The sequence below is a fragment of the Polypterus senegalus genome, chromosome 1, assembly GCF_016835505.1.
Source record: "Polypterus senegalus isolate Bchr_013 chromosome 1, ASM1683550v1, whole genome shotgun sequence".
NCBI classification, from domain to species: domain Eukaryota; kingdom Metazoa; phylum Chordata; class Cladistia; order Polypteriformes; family Polypteridae; genus Polypterus; species Polypterus senegalus.
The window spans coordinates 2,812,798-2,836,832 of NC_053154.1; the positions used below are offsets into that span (position 1 = coordinate 2,812,798).

The 24,035-nt window shown below is 43.2% G+C and overlaps 1 protein-coding gene across 4 annotated transcripts in view; it reads right to left on the minus strand.

Moving 5' to 3' along the window:
* The window catches only part of LOC120522889 (SEC23 interacting protein), a 114,758-nt gene that overhangs the window by 19,356 nt on the left and 71,367 nt on the right, over positions 1-24,035 (minus strand). Inside the window, exons 13-17 of one of the 4 annotated variants that reach the window (XM_039743661.1) lie at positions 17,870-18,046; positions 17,622-17,777; positions 7,305-7,407; positions 7,018-7,203; positions 6,001-6,163 (exon numbers count right to left, since the gene is read on the minus strand). In XM_039743661.1, the coding sequence (XP_039599595.1) occupies positions 6,001-6,163; positions 7,018-7,203; positions 7,305-7,407; positions 17,622-17,777; positions 17,870-18,046 (785 nt within the window). Of the gene's footprint in view, positions 1-5,996; positions 6,164-7,017; positions 7,204-7,304; positions 7,408-17,621; positions 17,778-17,869; positions 18,050-24,035 lie in introns of those variants that run through there. The other 3 variants (XM_039743654.1, XM_039743676.1, XM_039743669.1) reach the window with 3 other exon arrangements.

The following is a 24,035-nucleotide window of genomic DNA, read 5'->3' on the forward strand; positions in this document are numbered from 1 at the left end:
ATTGCACGGGTTACAGATATGAGAGTGCTGAAGTGAGGTGCCTGGCAGTGTAGTAAGAGAACAAGACTTGAGACATTCTGTTAAGACCTACATAATAAAGAGTATGCAGGGTCACCCTGCCGTGACAAAACAGAGGCTGAGGTGGGCATGGCAAGCAAAAGGCAGAGGGTGGCTGAGTGAAGTAGTACTGGGGGCTAAAGATAATGTGACTGGAGGAGGTGTTGGGAAACATAGAAAGGATGCCCAGCAACACAGAAGCTGGAGGGAAAAGATTTGGGAGAGCAACTGGTAAACTTGGGCAAACCCTGACGTTCCTGTTATTTCAGGAAGTGTAGAGATAAAGTTATAAATTATAATCACTAGTCATAGGGCTGGAGAATGGGGACTACTAGCACATGCAAGGAAGGGGAATATACTCACCCTTCTATGTGTGTGTTTTTGTCTTATTTCACTTTTTCTATGAATGAATAATTTTTTACATCGGTTTTGCACTTTGAATTTAAAAATAACCCTAATTGGTTACTGTCTTGATTTTTATTGTTTTGGTGACGCTCCATGCAGTGGTCATGTGATCACACCATTGCACTTGTGGCATCACAGGACACTGCATATAAATTAGAGAGCATTTGGATTTTCAAGACAAACTTCAGTGGATGGAAAACCCCCTTTTCTGTAGTGCCAGTTGGCTTTATTTTGAAGTAGGCCCAAGCGTTAGGCTTTGGTATTCTGATTTGGACCTCTTTTCAGTATTTTGGACTTTTCAAGTTCTAATCATCTCCTGGGTCTTTTCTCGCTCACATTAATCCTCGATACCCTGCATGGTAGAACAGTTACGATTTTCACTCAGCTCTGTACACTTGACAATAATGGCACATGGCACATACCCGTGAGCGTCGGGAGTGTTTGGTGGGTGAAGGTATGACGGAAAATAGTGGGAAAGATCTGCTGAGGCTCAACCACTAACCCAGTTTCTGCGTCCCTTCCAGTAAAGGCGCGCGTCCCGGATTACAACTGACCTCCCTTCCATTTAATTTTAAACAGCAGCTACAACTCACGTCAGCAGTCATTTACAGACCAGCAGAGCACTGAAAAAAAGCCCCTCCAATTCAAGACGTTATGTTTGATTCTTATTTTCTCCATTCTTGACCTTAAAGGGGGTCGCCTGGAGCTGCAACCCTTTTTATGTTTTTCTTTTGTTGGTTTGTTTCTCTATTCATTTACAGCACAGAAACCCACAAAATGGGCATTAAACTGGTGCTGATGATGACTGGTAGTGATGCTGATTACAACCAGCAGAGGACGCTACCATTGCAGTTTCTGGGCCTGAAACGTATTTACTAATGTTGAAGCTATTAGACCAGAGTAGTGCAGCCTTGAAAGGCTCCGGGCGACGACAACCCATCTGGTACTTCCAAGTACACCTCTGAGGCATGGAGAACATAAAGAAACCCCTGGTACTGCTAGGGGGCGCTCCTCAAAGGCTACATTAGGGGTCTCAATGGAGACCCAGAAATATCTCTGCAGAGTCAGAGGCCTGAGGTAAGCTTGGCGCTGGGAAGCAGCCAGTGGACAAGGAATCAACTAGCGGAAAAGGGCAGGTGATTGGACAAGGAGTGGGACTTGTGAAGATGACCAGTGGAGAGTATGGATCAACCACCCCAACAGGGCAGAGGGGGACCCACTTAACTGTTTAGTTCGGCCAGAAGGTTGTGCGGTTTTACCCTTGTGCTCAATGTACCTTTCCTCTGATCCTCTTGATCCTTAATTTTATTAATACATTAATATAAAAATGACTTGCCTGTCTTTGGGGTCAGTCCTCAAGTATTTCCCTTAAAGTCAACAATATAACATGCCTTGAAAAAGTCTTTTGTCACAACCTGGCATTTTGATCAGTCTGACTTGGATTTTTTTTATTTAATAATAATAATAATAATAATTCTTTACATTTTTACAGCTCTTTTCTCACAACACAAAGCACTTTACACAGTGAGAGGAGAGCCACTTCAAACACCACCAATGTGTAGCAGCAGCCACTTGGATGATGAGACGGCAGCCATTTTGTGCCAGTACGCTCACCACACAGGAGTTGTTAGGTGGTGAAGGGGTGGGATACTTAGCCTATTAGAGACGGGTGAGGATGACGAGGGTGTTTTTGGATTACACCCCACTCTTTACAAAGGCTGCCCAGGAATCTTTTATGACCACAGAGAGTCAGGACCTCGGCTTTATGTCTCATCTGGAGGACAGCACAGTGTCCCCGTCACTGCATTGAGATCCACATTCAGACCACAGGGTAAGCGCCCCCTGCTGGCCTCACCAACACCTCTTCCAACAGCAGACCAAGCTTTTTCTAGATGGTACCTCATCCAAGTCCTGGCTGGGCCAAAAAATGCTAAGCTTCAGGGGATGACCTGTTCTGAACTGTATGTGGTGTCCCGGAGGACAAACAAAGTTATAAATAAAGTTCTATTTATCTGTGCAAAAAAATAAAAAAATAAATGATAAACCACAACAAAAATTAAGTTTCAACAAGTGAAATGTTAACAATTTCCAAGCATTCACCCTTTTCCAGCAGGCTGTCTCTTCTGTTCATTTTGTACAATGTGACAGATCAACACTTGCCCATTCCTCCATTGACTAAATTACTCAAGGTGCGCCAGGTCAGTCCTGAGCAGGTTGCCAGTTCAACAACACAACACAGCCACAGTGGTGACCGTAACAGAAGTTTAATATGTCACGGTCCTCTGTACAAACATATTTTATAAATCTACTTTCCTTTCTACTCCCATGCGCAGTGGGCACTGATTTAGCACAGGGGCTCACCATATTAGAACTGCTAGGCAAGCATTTTAAGACAAGACAGTCAGGGACAACATTCAAAATGGGCAGTCAGACTGATGACCATCGTGTACTACAAACTCAGCATGAAACTGTCTCCTCTTTGCCTTGCTTGGAATGGCGTGATTCACCAAAGTGGGGCCTGCATGTGAAGAAAGAGTATAAATCCTTTTGAACATCGCCCGGCACACCTTTGAAGCCGATGGACGGATGGGAGATAACGTCATCCGGTCCTGAAAATCCTTCCAGCACTTCAACGAAAATGGCAGACTCTATACATCGGGCCCTCACTCCCGAACTGGGTTCTTGTTATGGCTTCCTTCATCTGTTATACAGCGTAAGCTGTCATTAAAGAAAGCAAAGTTATTTCTCGTATGTGATTTCTTACCGCCGTATCACTACGGGTATCTCGTTTTTATATTATATCTATATAGATTCAGGTTATGTAACACGAAGCAATTACAAAAGAACTCATTCCAACAAGGGAGCTAACACTCCCTGCTGGATACAAATGGTAACAAGGGTGGGATTGTGGCTAAATTACTAACCACATCATATTTATAATGTATCATATATATAAAATACGCTTCTGATAATGACGGCGTGGAGGGTCTCGGTCAAGTACTAAAGTTACTGGGATGGTCGGCTCACAGTCATGGACTCCAGTGGCTGAGTTATACCGCTCCAAATGCATGGCCCAAACTAGAAGGGAAGGTCTTGGAACATGGGCTACAGTGCAGGGGCAAGAAAGAACAGATAGCTGCCGGTGAATTGGGGTGGCCTCTGCTAATCACGTTACGACTGTAAAATGTGGGCAACTTAAATAGGAAATAGACAACTACCTCTTGAGAGTGCATTGGAAATATCATCATGTCCCATGAGGACGAGTGGACGATAAATGCACAGCTAAAAGACGGAAATAAGAAAAAAAAAAAACAAAGAACTCATTCCAACAAGAGAGCTAACGCCCCGTGCTGGATACAGTGACAAGTTCATCTGCCAGTGAAAGACTTGTGCCACACACACTACGGAGTGTTGAAGACTTTCTGTCACATCTTTGAAGGGTCTTCCAACGGAGATTTTGTTAATTCTTTACAGGTTAAGTACATACCTTTTTGTTCTTTCCCCCTTGTCCCCCTTCACTGAAGGTCCTTTCTGTGCAGTGAGCCGTGACCATCCCTTCTGATCGCAGTCACTGACTGAGTGATGACTGGTGTCACAGTGGCCTCTCAGACAGGGCTCATTCTTAACGGATGTAGTTTCCTATTTTTTACACTTCTGTGTGATGCGCTACACTGAACTCTGAGGTCCACTGAGTGCCTCTGAGGTGGTCTTGTACTTTTCCCCAGGTGTGTGCTCTCCGACTTCAGAATGCTATTTTAGTGCTCACTTTACACTGTTTGACCTCAGTGACATTTGGAAAGGGGGATTTATCAATGAATGGAGAACAGGAAAGCCAGCAGGTGGAGACAACAGTGGGTGAATCGGCCTGGTGGTCTATGGCACTGAGCAGAGGGGGCCCGAGATCGGCAAAGTGGAGAAAGACCTTTGAAATCTCACAGTATGGATTTGTCCCTTTTAGCAAATTTAAAAAAAAAAAAAAAGAATTGAAACAGTTTCTTTTGATTTGGTATGATGTACAGTAAGCCCTCCTCGATCGCGGGGGTTGCGTTCCAGACCCCCCTGCGATAGATGAAAATCCATGAATTAGAAACCATATGTTTGTATGGTTATTTTTATATATTTGAAGCCCTTATAAACTCTCCCACACTGTTTATAAATATTCCCCACAGAGTTATACAGCATAATCCCTTTGTATTCTTTTAGATATTAGGTAAGATTCATTGAAATTATGTATATAAACACACTGTTTATATACAGTAAAACCTAAATATTATTTTAAAGATATCGAGTGTCTCCGATATCACATATGTTACAGCCATTACGATAGACAGGCCACCAGCAATAAATACGTACAATGCAAGAAAAATAGTATACAGTAAATGTGTGTACAGTGACACTAAACTATGTACATGTACTAAGTACTGTAAGTAGAAAATTAATTATAGCTACTCACCAACAATGACACGATGACTTGTCCGATAACAATGAGTTTTATTTTACTGCACAACAAAGGAGAGCGTTACAGCTCTTCTAAAGGAGCCACTTCAGGCGACTGTGTAGCACCACCGTTATTCTTCTTCAATCCAAATCCCTAAAGCAGATTCCATCCAGACTACTGCCTTATTACATCCACTTACAACTTGTTTTGCACCCTGGTTAAAAGGACACTGCGGCCGTAGATCTTATATTCCTTTCCTACTTTTTAAATAAAAAGAATCGTAGCCTCATTGATGCAGTTATGCCGTCCTACAGCGGTGTAGCTGTTCCCATCCTTCAGCATATCCAAAACGTTTACCTTTTCGGCAATCGTTAACATCTTCCGTTTGCGCTTGGGCACGGCCCCTGAAGCAGTAGCAGGAGCAGATCGTTTTGAAGCCACAATGAAGGGCTTGACTACACACAAAGATAAACACAAAAGAGCATAAAAGTGAACTCTTTACACAGCGAAACACGTGGATGCTGAATGAGCGAGACAAGACTTCCTGGTTAACGCTGCAGAATCGAATTCAGCGCTCCGTCACTGAGCCGTTCAGCACACAGGAACTTAACTGCATGCTCTGATTGGTTAGCTTCTCAACCATCCACCAATAGCGTCCCTTGTATGAAATCAACTGGGCAAACCAACTGAGGAAGCATGTACAGGAAGTAAAAAGACACATTGTCCAAAGAACCCGCGAAGCAGCGAAAAATCTGCGTTATATATTTAGATATGCTAACATATAAAATCCACAATAGAGTGAAGCCGCGAAAGTCGAAGCGCGATATAGCGAGGGATTACTGTACAATGGTTTGAAGAAAAAAAATATATTGCGAGTTTAGAATTTGGCTAATGAAATGGAAAAAGCAATTCTGGATGCTGAATACTTTTTTAAGGAACTGTAAATTTCATTTTTAAGTCGGCCAATGGTGTCATGGCTTGAATGGACCCTGTGATCATCAATATGAACCAGAATGGGAGTCACGGTGAGCATATGTGACTTTCTATTGTCTTATGAAACACTGACCACCACCAACAGGGCACAGAGGCTGGTCACTTACCAATAGCACAGGTGGCTCTGCAGGGCAAACAGGTACTCGTTGAAACTTTCAATTGGCTTCTCCTGCAAGACATAATCGATCCGATTGCCACCATTTAGCATCCCAATCTTGGCAGACATGTCCTCGTCCTTAGGAGAATCAATGCTTTCTATCATTTTCTGATCTAGAAGAAGAAGATGATAATACAGTACATAAAGTCTTGATAAATACACAGCTTCCAAAGGCATCACACCCCAGTGAACAGCGGTGAGTAATGAACTACAAGCCAAACTGGCATCCAGAACATGTGGGCAGCATATCTGTATGAATGATGAAGTTCAAAAAAGGTGCCAGTCTCAGAACATAAAGGGATATTACAAATCAGTTAGAGTGTAGAGTGTTCTAGGCAGTGGACTTGGCAGCCACCTTCTCTTCATCCACTGGAAGCCATAAGGAGTTGGGAACAGGTTTCACTGACCAAGGGAAGGACGTAGCAAATTGAGTAAAACACTCCAAGGTGCCTGGTGCTTCTTCAGTGGGTGATGTTCTCTCTGAGACAAGGTAATGCTTTCTGGAAGGGCATGGGTGGTGTGTGAAAGTGGTTAACAGACTGACAGCGCCTACCTATGACCCTGTGTAGTACAGAGAAGGTCGGGAGAATCCCATGGCTACCCTGCAAGCTTCTCATCGCTATCTGGAGGGTTCAAATCAATGGAAAAAAGTGAGTTCCCTGAGAGGTGCCACCCATGCCATGGCACTGAGAAGGGCCGGCTGTCCCAGTGAGCCTCCAATCAATTCCAATTAAGTATACTGCTGCTGGATTATGTGAATTTCCCCTTGGGATTAATAAAGTATCTATCTATCTATCTATCAGCGTCTCACCTATTCAAGTCTATGAGGCAGAAGGCATTAAATTACTCATAGGGCAGGATGGCCCACTCCTCTGCCTGGCTATTGACAAGGTAGCCCACACATCCCCAGATTGCCCTTTTGCTGACTGAGACATGCTTGTTCTCCTGGTCTCCACAACAAGCTCACCTTCCCGATCCTGCTTTTCTTCCTCCTCCTTGATTTGATTGGCGACTTTCTCAAGCTCCTCTTGGAGTTGGGTAGAAGAGGTGTGTGCTCGTGCAAATTCGTTAAGGGTCTGCCAGGCTGATTTGAGGGAGCTGATGAAGCCTTGCTTGAGGTCGGAGCCCATTCGGGACAGGCTGTCTTTGAGCTCTGCAAACAAGAAACCAAATGATATTGACGGAGTCCAGCAAGGCCTGCAGTCTGAGCAGCCATGACCCCAGCAGGACAACAGTGTTTCTATTCATGCTTACCAAGGTGAAGTCTCTTCCTGCCTTTGTGGTGTGGAATCAGCACAGGCTTGAGGTCCAGTTCGGGAATGATCATGGGCTCCATGCGGTATGCCACGGGGTCCAACTGCAACACATCAGAAACGGGAGCACAAGTTCAGCTCAAAATGATCTCACTATAGTGCTCTGCCATGGAGCTTACTCAGATTTACAACGGTAACACACCAGCGGTAAATTACTAAACCTTCAACATCGGCAACCATGAACACTTAGTTACACAGAACACAACAACGCATGGCATGGGATGCACTGCTCTTGACCCTTGTCACAACATTTCTCTTATACTACATGGCCAAAAGTCTGTGGACACAAGAACATCACACCCACATCTTACTCCAGACTTATGGGTAGTAACATGAAGTTGGCTCACCAACAGCCTCCACTCTTCTTCCCCTAGATTTTGGGTCCTGGATGCAGGGATTCCCTCCCATTCAGCCACAAGAGCATTGGTTTGGTGTTTCAATTCATCCCAAAGGTGTCCAATGGAGTTGAGCTCCGGTCTCTCTGCAGGCCACATCATATCTGTATGGACCTCCATTTGTCATACTGAAACAGCAAAGGGCCTTCTTCACACTGTCCTTGCATGTTATACTGTTAACAATTCCTTTCATTGATTTAAGGTTCCCAGTCCAAATCATGACAAACCTCCCCAGACTGTTAGTCCTCCTTCACTGCACTTTACAGGAGGTACTATGGATTTGGACAGATGGTACCCTCCTGGCATCCACCAGTCCCAGGTTTGTCCACAAGACTACCAGATGGTGATGTGAGAGAAGACATTTCTACTGCCCCACAGTCCTGGGGCGTTGTCCTCCACGCCATTTCAAGCAACCCTCACCATCGTACACTGTGATCCTAGGCTTGTGTGCGGCCGTCTGGCTACAGAAACTGACTTCATGAAGCCCCCAGCGCACAGTTCTGGAGCTGTTGATGCTCCTGGAGGCTCTCTGAAACTCAGTAACGAGTGCTCCAACTGACTTTCACACACTATGCACTTGCCAGTCCCATTCTGTAAGCTTGTGTGGCCCACCATTTCACAGCTAAACTCTTGTTGCTCCACTTCACAACAGCTGACCAGGCCAGCAGGGGAGAAATCTGATAAACTGACTTGCTGGAAAGCTGCCATCCTATGACAGTGCCATGCTGAATGCCACTGGGCTTCCTCAGTACGCCCCCTTCTACTCCTGGTGTTCATCTATGAGGACTGCAGAACAGACTGCATAAATTTCTACACCAATGGGCCTGGCTGGCATTATCAGAAGGGGGTCTGCATACTTTTGCAAAGACAATGACCCTAAGCACACAGCTAAAATAACAAAGGAGTGGCTTCACAACAACTCTGTGACTGTTCTTGAATGGCCCAGCCAGAGCCCTGACTTAAACCCAATTGAGCATCTCTGGAGAGACCTAAAAATGGCCGTCCACCAACGTTTACCATCCAACCTGACAGAACTGGAGAGGATCTGCAAGGAGGAATGGCAGAGGATCCCCAAATCCAGGTGTGAAAAACTTGTTGCATCTTTCATAAGAAGACTCCTGGCTGTATGAGCTCAAAAGGGGGCTTCTACTAAATACTGTGGGTTTAAAGGGTCTGAATACTTGGGACCATGTGATATTTCAGTTTTTCTTTTTAATAAATCTGCAACAATTTCAAAAATTCTTTTTTTTGTCTGTCAATATGGGGTGCTGTGTGTACATTAATGAGGGAAAAAATTAATTGAAATGATTTTAGCAAATGGCTGCAATATAACAAAGAGTGAAAAATTGAAGGGGGTCTGAATACTTTCCATACCCACTGTATGTTTGAGACTGGTCAAGTTAAAGTCCTGAAAGAAATCTCATTGAAATGCCACACCAGGACCTGAAGTGGGCAGTTAATGCCAGACACATCTGAAATTTCACCCAGCTGGCAAGACTGTCAGGAGCAGTGGGCAAAAATCCCTCGAGATAGGCATCACAGGCCAATTAGTGACTAGCGGAGAGGTGTACTCCATGGCATCTCGAGTTTCCTTTGCCACCAACAATGGTTCCCCCAGGATAACCGGTGCAGAAAAGGCATAGGAAGAGTCTGGAAGATGGACTGTAGGTTTAATTTCAAAATGGGATTGGTATGAGAAAGTCAGAGTATATATATATATATATATATATATATATATATATATATCTCAATATAAATTTGTGGAACGGCATGAATCGTAACACCACCATTGGTTGAATATGTTTATTTGGAATGTCTTCGTTATGAATGGGGGTCATATACAGAGTAGTGTCCTTCCTGTCCCGTGTCCAAAGCCCAGTAAAATTCTAACTGGCAAATGCTAAACAACATGCAACACGTTGACCCCAGGCCCACTTCAGCAGCACCACGTTGATGTCCAAAAGCAAAAGGGTCCCCTCTGCTGGCAGCACCTTAAAAGCAGGTGGCACTGGCCCAACTCACTCACTTCCCATAGCACCACAAGAATCACGGGGCCCACTAAGGCCTGCTGCCAATTCATTTAAACTCAGAAGGGCAGTTAAGGCAATCATGTGGCACCCATGGGTCTACAATGATAAAGTGGCCTTTGCATACTCTTAATAGCAGTCTTCCTGTCTTTACTGAACATTTATCATTCTGAGGCTGCGTGCAAAGGTGCCTAAATGGGGACACGTCCAGTGCTGCCTGAGCGATTTTCAACAATTTATGTGTCACCTTGAGGTGAACATCGCCTCAGCACTTGTTCACGGATCTCCCACTGGGCTTTCCTGGCAAGTCTGGCATGCACAAGGTGAAAGCAGACATTGAGACTCTGTAAGATGGCACATGGACTGCCATACAGTGTTATCCTTCTGCCTTATTTATCGTATCAGGCCGACAGAAAACCTAAGACGATTCAAGTAAAAAGACAAGCGCTATGTAAGCATAATGCCAAAGGGCTGTCATGTTCTTCCAGAATAAACACACAGCATCAAGGATTAGGTCAACCCTTAGGTCTCATCAACTGGCCATTGCTGTGTGTTTCTGAGGCATTAGTATGTACATAAGCAGAAGCCACGTGGTCAGCAAGCTCCTTAAAAACTGGGCAGATAACGTTGGAGCTGATGGGACTTACCTGGCTAGACTGCTATGAATCAGCTGGTGACCACTGCATGACACGGCCTCAAAGGTGAGTTGAGAATACGAGGGCTAAGGCTGATGGACCGGACACCAACTAAAATTAGCAACGTGCAACCCGAGAGCTTCGCTGATGGCAAAGTGCTGAAACAAGTTAACATGAACATGGCAACAAAGCTCACCAGTCCTGTTCAACTAAAGCCGATGTCACATTACACGTCTTCTAGTCAGAGAGGAGGTCAAACTTCAGAGCTGCAGGTGCCGAACTCCTCACCTGACAGCCATGAGATTAAACGATTAGAAATCACAGGGTATGTCAAATATGAGGACTGCTCATGACATTCAAGTCTCACATTAGTAAAGTGCGGTGTGCAGGGCCCTTTATCTGACAGCAGCATGGCAGTTCAAGTCAGGGTCAGAGTAAGTGTAATGCCCGCCCTGTCTGTGCCCTGTCCTTCTCGGGCTGCAGCTTTCACTCATGTATTGGCCCACAGCAACTGCAGCCTGCCAAGGGGCTGAGCACATCAGCATGGCTTATATATTGCACCTTTTATGAAGCATCCATTTCATATTACATCTTTTACAAAGGACACGTTTCACCTTGCTAATAAAGAGCTGCTGCCAGAATGCCACTCATCAATGAAACCACAAGACTGGGCTGGGCTGCCTGATGGAGCCGGTGCAGTGAGATGGTTTTATGGGTACAGCAAGTTCTGACACAATCTCTGCCCTTTTCATTCTTTTCACCATTCAATCGGGGTATGTAAACCGTTTGACATCAGACAGACGATTCACTCTTCCTACTGGGCACTTCGTATCTACAGAACATAAGGGGACCTCACCTAGGTGTGCATACGTGGCAAAGACGGCCAAGAAAAAAACAAACAAGCACTTCTGCAATTACAGGACTAAATAGTTACACTGTAGACATAAATACTTTGTTTTACTGCTTCAAATACATTTTTGTTTCTGCAAATTTTAATAATTATGAAGGTTCTGCACATCAAGTATTCACTGTGAATGACTGAAGTCATTTATGTTGGGTAGAATGCCTAGAGGGGGCTGGGTGGTCTCGTGGCCTCGGAACCCCCTGCAGATTTTATTTTTTTCTCCAGCCGTCGTGGAGTTTTGTTTGTTTTTTTCTTGTCCTCCCTGGCCATCAGACCTGACTTTATTGTATGTTAATTATAGTTCTCTAATTTTAATTATTTTTTCTCATTCTTCATCATGTAAAGCACTTTGAGCTCATCACTTGTATGAAAATGTGCGACAGAAATCAATGATGTTGTTGTGTAGAATTACTTTCAAAATGTATTCTCTCTGTATTTAGCACATTAGGTATTATCAGTGTATAATTACTTTCACAGTTTATTCTCACTGTACTTAAGTTTAGTGCTGGGCGGTATACCGGCTCATACCAAAAAACATTTTTTATTTTTGTTATGATATGGATTTTTCTTAAACCGCAACACCGGTTACATAGCCTAAGCAGCGTTCGGAACGTGGCGCAGTGGGAAACTCTTTAAGGGGGGACCGCTGAACACGCATACAACGGAGTACATGCCTTAGTGGAGGTACTGAACGGCGAAAATGGACAGAGGACATTCTGAAACTAAGGCTGTATGTAGCAGACGATAAAGTTGAACATGATGACAAAGAAGAACTTTTGAAGAAAAAAAGGAGCCGTGTCTGCTGTCTGGAGATGCTTTGGTTTTAAAAGGTCGGATGTGGACCATTACGTTCAAATGTGTGAATACTGTTTCTATACTACTGGATAATACTGCAAGCCAAGTTGTACTTGTTTTATATTATTTTCAATACTGTCTAATGCACCTGGGTACTGTGTAATAGTGTGACGACATGTTGACTTTATTCTCGCCGTTTATGACGAGATTAAAGTTGACATGCTGACTTTATTCTCGTAATTTGTCATTAAAGTAGAACATCGTAAACTAAACTCCATCTTAAAATGAATATGATTTAATTTACTAGAGTTTCTAATGAAGCACATTAAATGCTTTGTGTTAATTGTTCCCCAAGCCATGTTAATCGCCACGCGCGTCTTAAACTGACTTCCTGTTGCACTAACAGGAGGTGCAGACAGCACACAGAATCCATTCACTTCATGATATTCCTGCTCCCTGAACATTTAGAATGCTAAGATAAATACTTGATATCATTTTCATGATGAAATGCATTAAAGCATGTATTAATCATGTCGCGGTACGGTGGTGTGGAGGTTGCACTGCTGCCTCGCAGCATGGGGGTCCCGGATGTTCCCTGCCTTGAATTTGCATGTTTTTCTGGTGGGTTTACTCAGCGTGCTTCAGTTTCCTTTCACAGTCATGTAGGGTGGCGTGTTTTGTTATGTATTATTGACCCTGCTAGTGTATGTGTTGCTGGTATTCACCCTGCGATGTGCTGGCGCCACGTTCAGGATTTGCTCCTGCCTCGCACATAATGCTTGCTGGGATGGGCACAACCCTGAATGGATGGCATAATTAAACATGTATAACGAAGTTCTGAACACTCCGTGGTCTAAGTTTATAACTAGTTTTAATTTCGCAAAGACGTTTATCATGTGGTGATTGGTTATGTGGAGAAAGAAAAAGGAAGGATAGGAACTGGGGTTCGGTACGTCAAACAGAGACAGGGTGCATGCAATAAAGAGCATCCACTGAATTCTGTGTTTGTGTCTCCGACCCCCAGATCACAAACCCAACATTTACTCAGTATTTCAGTTAAACCTGTGCGGTACCCTTTCATACATCCAGCTTTTTGGAGCCTCATCACACCTGCCATAAAGTTCTCTACACTGAACGTACATCTGGACCCCTTACTGCGAGGGAGCAGCACCACCGTGCATGTTTAACACCTGCTTTAATGCATTTCATCATGAAAATGATATCAAGTATTTATCTTAGCATTCTACGTGTTCAGAGAGCAGGAATGGATTCTGTGCAGCGATCGCTGCCTGCGCCTCCTCTTCGTGCAGAGGAAGTCCGTTTAAGAAGCGTGTGGTGATTAACAACTCGGTCAGGGAACACTTAACACAAAGCATTTAATGTGCTACATTAACTTATGATGGGGTTTGAGAAAATCTAGTGAATTAAACATTGATTTTAGGATGAAGTTTAGTTTAGGACATTCTACTTTAATGACAAAATAAACTACGAGAATAAAGTGGAAATGTCGACTTTAATCTGGACATATGGTTTATTTTTTCTTCACTGTGGTCCTAATACGATTCAGTAGGGCTACACCACAAAGAGCATTATAAATGCAAGTTGCAGTTTTATTATTTATGTATACAGCTTAGCTTGAAGCAAAGTCCATATTACTGCAGTTTGCCTTAATGACGGTTCAGTTGGTAAAGATGTCATCACCAAGTTGCACTTGCTTTATTTTATAGTATTTTATTTTTATTTGATGAATACTGTGCAATGTACTGAAGTAATAGTATTATTACTGGAAGTTGCACTATTATTTATTTTATTGTTATTATTTATTAGTTTAAATATTTTGCACTTTAATGATGGTGAAGTTGTTTAAAAAGTCACTTTAACGTGTCAGTGGACAGAGATTAACATTAACAGAAAGTGTAGTTGGTTTACAAACAATATTGACTATTTATTCCTTTTCTAAGACGTGTTCAGTACAATACAAATATTTCACTAAGTCTCAATGACTCTTTGGATGGTTGACAAAATTTTAGTTGAAGTTGTTTGCAAAATTTGTTCAATAAAAAGGTTCTCTATTTTGACTGCAACTGTCACGCAATGTGACTCCTTCTCTTCATTAGTGCCAACCCCTTGAAAACGATTACTTTATGGGGCCGTGCAAACCTGGATTAATACTTGTGTGCCCATTAAAGTATTTTTGTGTACGATGTACAATTCTCATGACAGTGAAGTAGGTTATTCTTAGCCAGTAATTGTAGTGGAAATGTGGTTAACATGCATGGGGAAAAAAATACCATCGAATATCGTGAAACCGGTAGAATTTTGAAAAATACCGTGATATAGAATTTTGGTCATACCGCCCAGCACTACTTAAGTTGTTCATTTTTATTGTCATGGTTTTGTTTTATGAAGCATTGGGTATTTGCTGGGCGCTTGGCTTCTAGACGTCGTGTGTGTGATGTCACTGGCATGACACTTTAGATACCAGTGCCACATGCTCAATGGTGCATATGAAAGTGCAAATTCAACTGAAAGACTTAGAGAATGCTTTTAGATAACAAAAACTTAGTAATTGCATGTTTGGTTTGGCATTTTGATTTTAACAACATTACTATAGTCTTGTTATTTTAGACCTCAGAAATGTATTGGGCTTTCAATTAGAACAATCTGGGCCATTCAGCCCAACAAAGTTTGTCAGTCCTACCCGATTAGTTCCTACAAAATAACATCAAGTCAACTTGTGAAAGCCCCTAGACTGCTACTGTCTACCACACTACTTAGTCACTTATTTCACGTGCCTGTGGTTCTCTGTGTGAAGAAAAACTTCTGTGTCCCTGTGGTATATAGCAGGTCCCCAGCTCCTGTCAAAGGGCCGCTTTTAAAATAAATAATCACCGCGCTCACGGCTTGGTGAGGGGGCATGGTGGTTGTGCGTCTGAAGCAGTTCTCGGGGCAATTCGCGGTGTGGGCGTTTCTCACCTAATTGCACAGGTGAGAAACTGTCCACATCCGTGATTGTTTCTGGGACCGCTGATTTGCCACAGCTGCCATGCCCTTTTGATATATAGAAGCGCGAGTCGGCTAAGGGAAAAAGGAGAAACGAACGGAGGCTGCAGAAGAAAGCAGGAAGTAGTGGGGAGAACGAGAGAGAAAGAGAAAGCCGGTGCGAGTGAGCGAGCGAGTGTAGGCTCGTATGCAGCTAATCAGTGAGCCTGGGTGTTGGGCCGACACCTGGGGAGAAGTAGTAGTGGTCGCTCCCGCTGAGTGATTATGGAGCGGGAGTGATCCGTGATGAAGGGCGGATGACTCCCTGCGTAAGGCCGCGGGAGTCAGGACTTGGGACGTGGTTTCCCCAGCGTGAGAGCCCTGGTCGTTGGGGAATCTCAAGTCGCTGTTCGGAGGAGCCTACCAGAGCCAGGGATCGGTCAGCTGCATGTAGGGCAACTCCCCTATTGAGAAGTCCAGACGGGAGAATTAGGGGAACCACAGGTAGAAGACACTGGGCTTTGAATTGGATTTTAAAGGATTGCTTCCTGCATTGTGTTTTAACCTCGTTGCTTTAAAAGATTGTTTTTTCTAATGGATGTTAACCTCCACGTTTCACAGTTGATTTTATGGATTATTTGGACACTGCACTTTAATTTGAACACCTTGTTTTGTTAATTGTTTTTAATAAAAGCACTTTACACTTTTGCACCATCCCCTTGCTATGTTGTTGCCTCACTGCTAAGCTCATCGGTAACATTACCGACGGCGACGGATTGAAGAGCTCCCAGAGGGAAGATTGGAGCATGGAACGAACCTGCATCGTCACAGTCCCTGTGTTCTTGATGATCTCTTTCTAAAGGCACCATCTTGATCCACTGCACTGATGCCCTTCATCATTTTAAACACTTCAGTCAGGTCTCCTCTTCATCATTGTGAAGGCTCAGCTCTTTTAATCTTTCCTCCTAACTCATCACCTGTAGCCCTGAATCATCCTAGTCGCTCTTCTCTGGACCTTCTCTAGTGCTGCTATGTCCTTTTTGTAGCCTGGAGACCCAAACTGCACCCAGAACTCCAGATGAGGCCTCACCAGTGTGTTATAAAGCTTGAGCAGAACCTCCTGTGACTTGTACTCCACACATCAAGGCGCTATATAACCCGACACTCTGTTAGCCTTTTTAATGGCTTCTGAACACAGTGACGAGTCCACTACAACTCCTAAATCCTTCTCATAAGGTGGACTCTCGATTTTCTGACCCCCATTGTGTATTCAAACCTCATATTTTTACTTCCTATATGTAATTCTTTACATTTGCTGACATTAAATTTCATCTTCCACAAATCTGCCCAAGCCTGTCTGCTGTCCAAGTCTTTCTTTGATGATACAACAGATTTCAGATTATGTGCTAATCCACCTATCTCGGTATCATCTGCAAACTTAACCAGTTTGTTAATTATGTAAATCATTTATAAAGTTTCCATACATTTTGGGTGAATTCTTAAAAACTCAGCCCTCAGCCACAGATTTTACACTAGCAAACTATAAATTTGGCATATCATTTAAGACTTCTACTCTATTCAGGGAAAAAGTCATTTTTTCCACCAGTGTTCACAGACCTCCAAGCATTTCACTTTTTTCCGACTGTATCACAATTCCAGTGGGTTACTGAAGATCAAGATCAATAATCTCCTCTGCTCCTCTCTGGTCGTATCCTTTTGTTGCTCCTCATTGAATTCCAGCCTGTTAGTAAAACACGACCTCCCTCTTCTGACCCCACGCTGACTGTTCCTAATAACTCCTGTCCTTGCCATGTGTTGCTCAATCTTATCCTTAATAATTCCTTTCATTAATTTTCCTTTGATTTCTTGTTAAGCTTACTGGCCTATAGTTGCTTGGATATGCCCAGTCACCCTTTTTATATAACACGATAATATTTGCCATTTTCCAGTCCTTGAGAATTTCCCAGAGCACAGTGTCAAGGGTTTAAGTCTGTACTCGCTAGCCTCCTGAAGAACTCCAAGATAAATATAATCAGATCCTGGTGATTTGTTCTGTTTCATTTCATCTCCTGGCCCTTTAATTGGTTTATGGCACTCAGTTTGCTCTCACTGGAAGTGCACAGACCAGCACAACTCAAGAAAGCTTGGCACTGCCAGCCTTGCACCAGACTGCCCAATTTACCACTGAACTGCACTTGTATTTCTTGACAGCAGTGGAAGCCACGTCCCCACAATTTGGATGGGCCACAATCGAAATATTTTGGCTCAAAACGTTAAAATTTGGCAATAAACAGAAATAAGGGTCTGCCAGAGCTCATCAGAAACTGAGCGCCAAGTCTGTTCTAAATGAGAAGCCAATCTCCATGTCCAATAGCAGGTTAGGACAACAAACGTGATGCCAAGAGACAGACTTCACACTTCCACCCAACACCCATCCCAAACCCGCAAGCGGAAGCCTAAGCAAACCACCCAAAACCCATTTCTGGGTTCAAGGCACCCCGCGCTGCTCTAGTCACTCACAGGATGGTAAATATTGAAGAAGCCTTGGCAAGAGGGGAGACAGTAAGTTTCATCAATCTTCTCTACGCCACGAACGGTCAAGAACATGGCAACTGGAGAGCCCAAGGCAAAGAAGTTAATAGGCTCAAAGTCCAGAGAATGGTAGAAGACGGACACCTGTCAAGAGAAGGTGAAAAACAGAAATGTGAGACAGGAAAATAAGAAAGTCCTGAAGGAACTTCATAGCAGTGCCACACATCCACACTTACCTGGCCTGTGCCAACCTCAAAGTGATCATAGTCCACATTTCTGGAAGAAATGGAACCCCCCATGGATGCTGACTTCCTGGGTTCCTGCTCTGTTTGGCTTCTGCTGGTGGCAGCCTCTGCTTTGGCCTTGTTAGCCTCCATTTCTGCCCTCTTCTCAGCTGCCACTTTCTGCTGTTGCTGCTGAGAGAAACGGAAGAGAGTCAAATACCAAGCAGCATGGCAGTTCCAGTCAGTGTCAGAGATAGTGCAAGTGTATGCCCGCCTTGTCTATGCCCTCTTCTCAGACTGCAGGTCTTACTTATGCATCAGTCACCTGCCAAGGTCCTGACCATATCAGTATGGGAGCTGAGACAAAAGTACAAGATGTGGCAACACAGCATGGCCTTCTGCTTTAAGTGGCATCTTTGATGAAGGGCAACTTTCAGCATGCAATTAAAGAGCTGCTGCAGGAATGCCACACATCAAGAAGCCAAACGGATAGCTGGGAACTTAGGCCTTTGGAAATGATGGTCTTTCCCCCACTTTCAAGATGCCCCCAGTGAAAGGCACTATAAAAGACACCGTGCTGCAGGCACAATGTATGTCACCTGTCCTGTTTAAAGTTGTAGGTATGGTCACACTAAGTGAGAAGTGAAATGATTTGCACAGAAACTTTCAAGTTTTGCTTCAAAACAAAATTGTAAACCACCATTGAAATTCGCGGCATTAGCCCTGCAAAAGCACACTAAAATGTATTCTGGTGCAGGCTGAGGGTAAAGAGGGCTTACCTTGAAGCAACCCGGGGCGCTTCTCTGAGAGGATCCTGGCTTGGTTTGGATTATGTGGTGGGGAAAGCGAGTACAGATGGTGTTACCACTGAGCCAAAATGGAACTGGCGGTGTGAATGTGCAGATGAGAGCATGGGGAGCTATGGAAGGAGCTGCAGAAGATCGGAGTGGTGGTGGCAGAAGCATTGGAGAAAGGGCTTTTGGGTGCACAGAAACCCCTAGGGAGCAACATTTCTTGCTTCCGACCAAAACAAAACAGTAAATGTAATTTTAGCAAGTTTCATGTTTCACATCTGCAAAACAAGTTAAGGGACAATTTTCATGAAATGAAACTCTGCCGTTTCACTTATCACTAAAAAATGCGTTTCTTAGTAAAAAAAAAAACCTTTGTGACGCGTAAACGTTCAAACTCTACATTACAGTTACCGGCATTTCATTACTTGTGTCACACACCTGTTTCTAATCATCCATCCATCAAACTCACCCACTTACCAAGGTCAGGGTCACGGGGCAGCTGGAGCCTAGCCAGGCAATCAATGGGCGCAAGTAGGGATGGGAGAGCTACTGGTTGTTACAATTTACTGCAGTGAAATACCTGATCATTGTTATACCGCTTCATACCTTAATTAGCACAATTACAGTTTTTTTTTGTCTAAAACTTACATATTCTTCTATTTGAATTTAATAAAGTACCCATCTATCTATCAATATTCATGCATATGTAGGAATTAACTGCAGCGGAAGACAATGACAGGTTTAAAGCTCTTTCATGATTACTGAGCCTATTGCCCTGTCCTGATGTACGTGTTACTCGTGTGTCCTTTTTACAAAGCGTGATCCGTCCAGTGTAATTTGTTCATTCGCGTCGCTAGTACAAGTCTTAACATCTAGTCATATGAACTGACCAAGAGTTAAACGTCAATTAAAACATTCAAAAAAGAAACACACTAGAGTACAGTGGCCTGATTGGACAAGGTGATGAACATTTTAATTAAGGTTACATGAGGGTTCGGGATTGTGGGTATTTTGCCCAAATTCATATTTTTAATGTTTTAATTTAATAAACAGTTTCTCTTGCTTACTGCAAGAATAATCAATATCCTTTTTCAATCCCAATTTTAAAAACATATCTTATTTGTTACTTAGAAATCTTATTTTTTTCAGTTGTGCACATTTCGGTAAGCTTACATGCACAGGATGTCACTCGCCACTTATACAGGGTGGTCCAGATCTAATTATCCAACCGTTCGACTGACAACCGTCTCCCCGCCATTTTGGAATGCAGGGTAGGTGCTGCCATCTATCGGCAACAAAAAGAATTTTAAGTGAAATCTCAATGTGCAGGGCAGGTGCTGCAAATTCTCTATGTAATAAACTTAATAAGTTACAGCGTAATGAATATTGCATAATTAGATCTGGACCACCCTATAGATGTCTTGGCTATGGAGTTTGGTGACTGGCAGTCCAGTGGAGTGCTGCAAAGTGGCAGCAGGAGCCCAGGACGGGGCACACGCTGCCCTTCGTTTAAAATGTTCTTTAAAAGAAACTCGACTAAACCTTCTTAAAGCGAAGGCTATAAACAGCCTGAAGTACAGTATATTCTTGCAATAAACTCAACACAAACATTCAGAAAATTGACTTAATCGGATTTGCTCCTTTTCATTTGACCAACTGCCCACTGCCAACTTGTTGTGACAATTCAGGCCATTTGCCTTTCTTTGTAATGAAACCTGAAAAGTAAAATTCAGTGAGACACACACGAAAGAATGTGCAGCGCTCAATGACAACTTTCCACGAAAGCAGCTCTACCAAGGCTGTCACATTAGAAGACTTTTCTGGCGTTTTTCTGTCGTAGTTTTTATTTACATAATCTTAGCCAGTCGGGGACAGGTGGCGATGTGCTCCTGTGAAGCCAATCGTCTCATCTATATTTTCAATTAATTATCATAACTATTCATGGTGGCGCTAAAATCCGTACTGACCCCTACGCTCTCTTCTGTTTCTCTCCCGGTTTTCTGTGCACCTGATCAAAGCACCGTGATGTTCCTACATTAATGGACTAAAAGCCAGAAGTCCACATGACCGTCATCATCAAGTCCTTCCAAGAGAACCCTAAATCCAAAGAGGATTGTTTCAATTATGTTAGGTAGAATGCCCGGAGGGGACTGGGTGGTCTCCTGGCCTCAGCCCCCTGCAGATTTTATTTTTTCTCCAGCCGTCTGGAGTTTTTTCTGTCCTCCCTGGCCATCGGACTTTACTCTTATTCTATGTTAATCAATGTTGTCTTATTCTAATTCTTACTTTGTCTTTTTTCCTCTTTTCTTCATTATGTAAAGCACTTTGAGCGACATTATTTGTATGAAAATGTGCTATAGAAATAAATGATGTTGTTGTCTAATGTGACAAGCCTAACGACCGAGTCCACAATAAAGCCAAACAGGTATGATTTTCTTGTTATTCGTAGGGGTGGGCTGTGTGCGCAGGAGAGTGGACAACCAAATGAACCAAGGAATGCTCATCTTGCTGTAAAATTTGGAGAAACTAGCAGCGAGAAATAAGAAACCCGTGCTTTGAACCTCACAAACAGAAGAGAAGCTCACCTGTCAGATGTCTTGTATTTCACATAACAGAATGGAAAAAACAATTAAAGGACAGAGACAGCTGTTAATCCTTCACACAGCGCTGCTCCATCGGGGAGCACACCATTGGCTGGCAGAAAAAGGGGTGAGCACACCTGTGCTGCAAGATCAGCGCTCAGTCAGTAAAGTAGACATATACAGCACAGTAGAGGCTAGAATATCCAGTTGGGTGCAGCCATGAGATCAGCACATCTGATAAGTCGCATAGTGTGGCATCAGCTTAAATCTGAAATGGACATTTCAGTATAAAAATGAGGACTTTACCTGTCCTACCACTACTAGTCTTTACAGACTTTTATAGGCTTTAAGAAAGGCCCTTTAGTCGTAGCAGTGGTTCATGGTAATCTCAAAGCCAATATGTTCACTGGCCACCTAACAACAGTCCCAGTCATTCTCAAACCAACTGATCATGGTGGCACTGAGCACAGCGCAGGAAAAGGGCCTGGACAGGGTACCAGTGCATCACAAGTTCCACTTCCTTACACAATCATACTGGGACCGTTTAAACAAACCATCAGGGCTCAGAGAATGCAGGGAGAAGATTCAAAGTCCACATTGACAGTCAGGTGCTGGGTCTGCCCAGTGGGCATTGGGTGGTCTCGTGGCCTCAGAACCCCTGCACATTTTGGTTTTTTTTCTGTTCTCCTGGCCATCGGACCTTCCTTTATTCTTTGTTATTTAGTGTTGCCTAGTCTTATTTTTCTTTTTTCTTTCTTCATCTTGTAAAGCACGTTGAGCTCCATCGTTGGTATGAAAACGTGCTCTGGAAATAAATGTTGTTGAACTGCACACACTGAATCTGTAAAGTGGCAGTGCCAATCAGTGCGTACTACTGTGCCACCTCGGTTAAGGACATATTAATTAACTGGTACTAAATATCTCCTATTTCTTTAATGCACTCACACCTACAGCCTTATGCTGACGGCCTTAAAGCTGCAGAAAATTCTACCCTGACAGGAAAAACACTGGCTGAAAAAGTCAAGAAAAATACTTCTGTTTATCAGCCTGATTTATTTTACTTTCTATGGGGTTTTTGCTGCAAGTCTGCAAGTCTGGGGTTTTTGCTGCAAGTTTTTTGGCTCAATATGTGTGGAAACTGCTGTATGCAAAATTAAATATTTAAAGTGAAAATAGCTGAAAACTTATCTACTTAAAATTTTATAAAGTACTGTAAACCTCAGAAAGAATAAGCTGCGCCATGAAAAAAAGTTCAAACTATTAATATTAGAGTACTTTTATAAAAAAATTAATTGCACAGGCCTTACATAATAGAATATTAGACAGACACGCAGATCGAACTTTATTTGTCTCCTGTGGAAATTTAGCTTTTTGAACACATAAATAGGGTAGATGAGCCGTTTAAAGTCATCAACACCAGAGCCCCCACAATGAACAGGCCTGTCTGCTTTTCTCTTCACTCCTCTGTACACCTCTTACTAGAAAAATAACAGCACATCAGGTCACTTGTGGAAATTCTCAGGTCAGTTGGGGGGTGTTGAGAACAGGGACAGGAGTCAGGAGGAGAACTCTGGGAATTGTCTGCAACTCAACATCAGCAAAACCAGAGAACTGCTTATTGACTTTCACCGCACCAAAGAGCCTCGATGTCCAATCACTATTAAGGGAGTCAGTGTAGAGGTGGTCCACATCAATGACTGGTTGGACTGGTCTCAGAACACAGAGGAAATACAGAAAAAAGGGTGACTTTCTTAGGTGACTGCACTCCTGTAATGTGGGAAGTGACATCCTTCAAATCTTCTACCAGTCTGTGATGGCCAGTTTGGTGTGCTGGGCTGGTGACATCACTTCAAGACAGGACCACTATATTATATATATATATATATATAGTGAAGGACGGCCGGGGTTCATGCCTGGCCAGGACGCCCCTTCACCGTATCTGCCAGGTTGACAAGGGTGGGAAGCCCAGTATCTCCCCCGGTGCCTCATACTCCCCCAGGGCTTCATGGGGGTTGGAGTTCTGTGCAGCTCTATGGGGTTCCACTGGGACCCCCAGGGGGTGCTGCAGCAGGAGCTGTTGGCCCCTTTTGGGCACTGGTTTCGCCTTACCCGGAAGTGCAGCCTGATGTCGCCAATCAAGCACCTGGAGCACTTCTGGGTTCCCAATAAAAGGGAGCCAGCGACCACCACTCAGCGGCCAGAGTCAGGTGGAAGAGGATGAGGTTGCCAGGGAGGAGTGGTGGTGGAATAGAGAAGAAAAATGTGTTGACTTGTGGTGTTTACTGTACTGTGCTATGGCTGGAAGGATTACAGGGAAGACGTGCCCTCCAGCTGAAGAAAAATAAACAGTATATTGATCTTATGAATGCCACCGTGTGAATCTGTGTTGGGTGCTATATAGCGTCCTTTTTATATATATATATATATATATATATATATATATATATATATATATATATATATATATATATATATATATATATATATATATATATACACATATACATATACATATACATATACATATATATATATATATATATATATATATACATATACATATACACACACACATATAGGGTGGTCCAGATCTAATTATGTAACTTTTAATGCAGGAAGACAATGCAAGACAAAAGAATTGTTCGAAATATCCTAAACGAAAATGGACTTACATTGAATTAATTCACTGATTTTCCATGTAATGTCCCCACTTGTCCTCCATTCAGTTGTGAATTCTCTATGTAATAAACTTAATAAGTTATAGTGTAATGAAAATTGCATAATTAGATCTGGACCACCCTG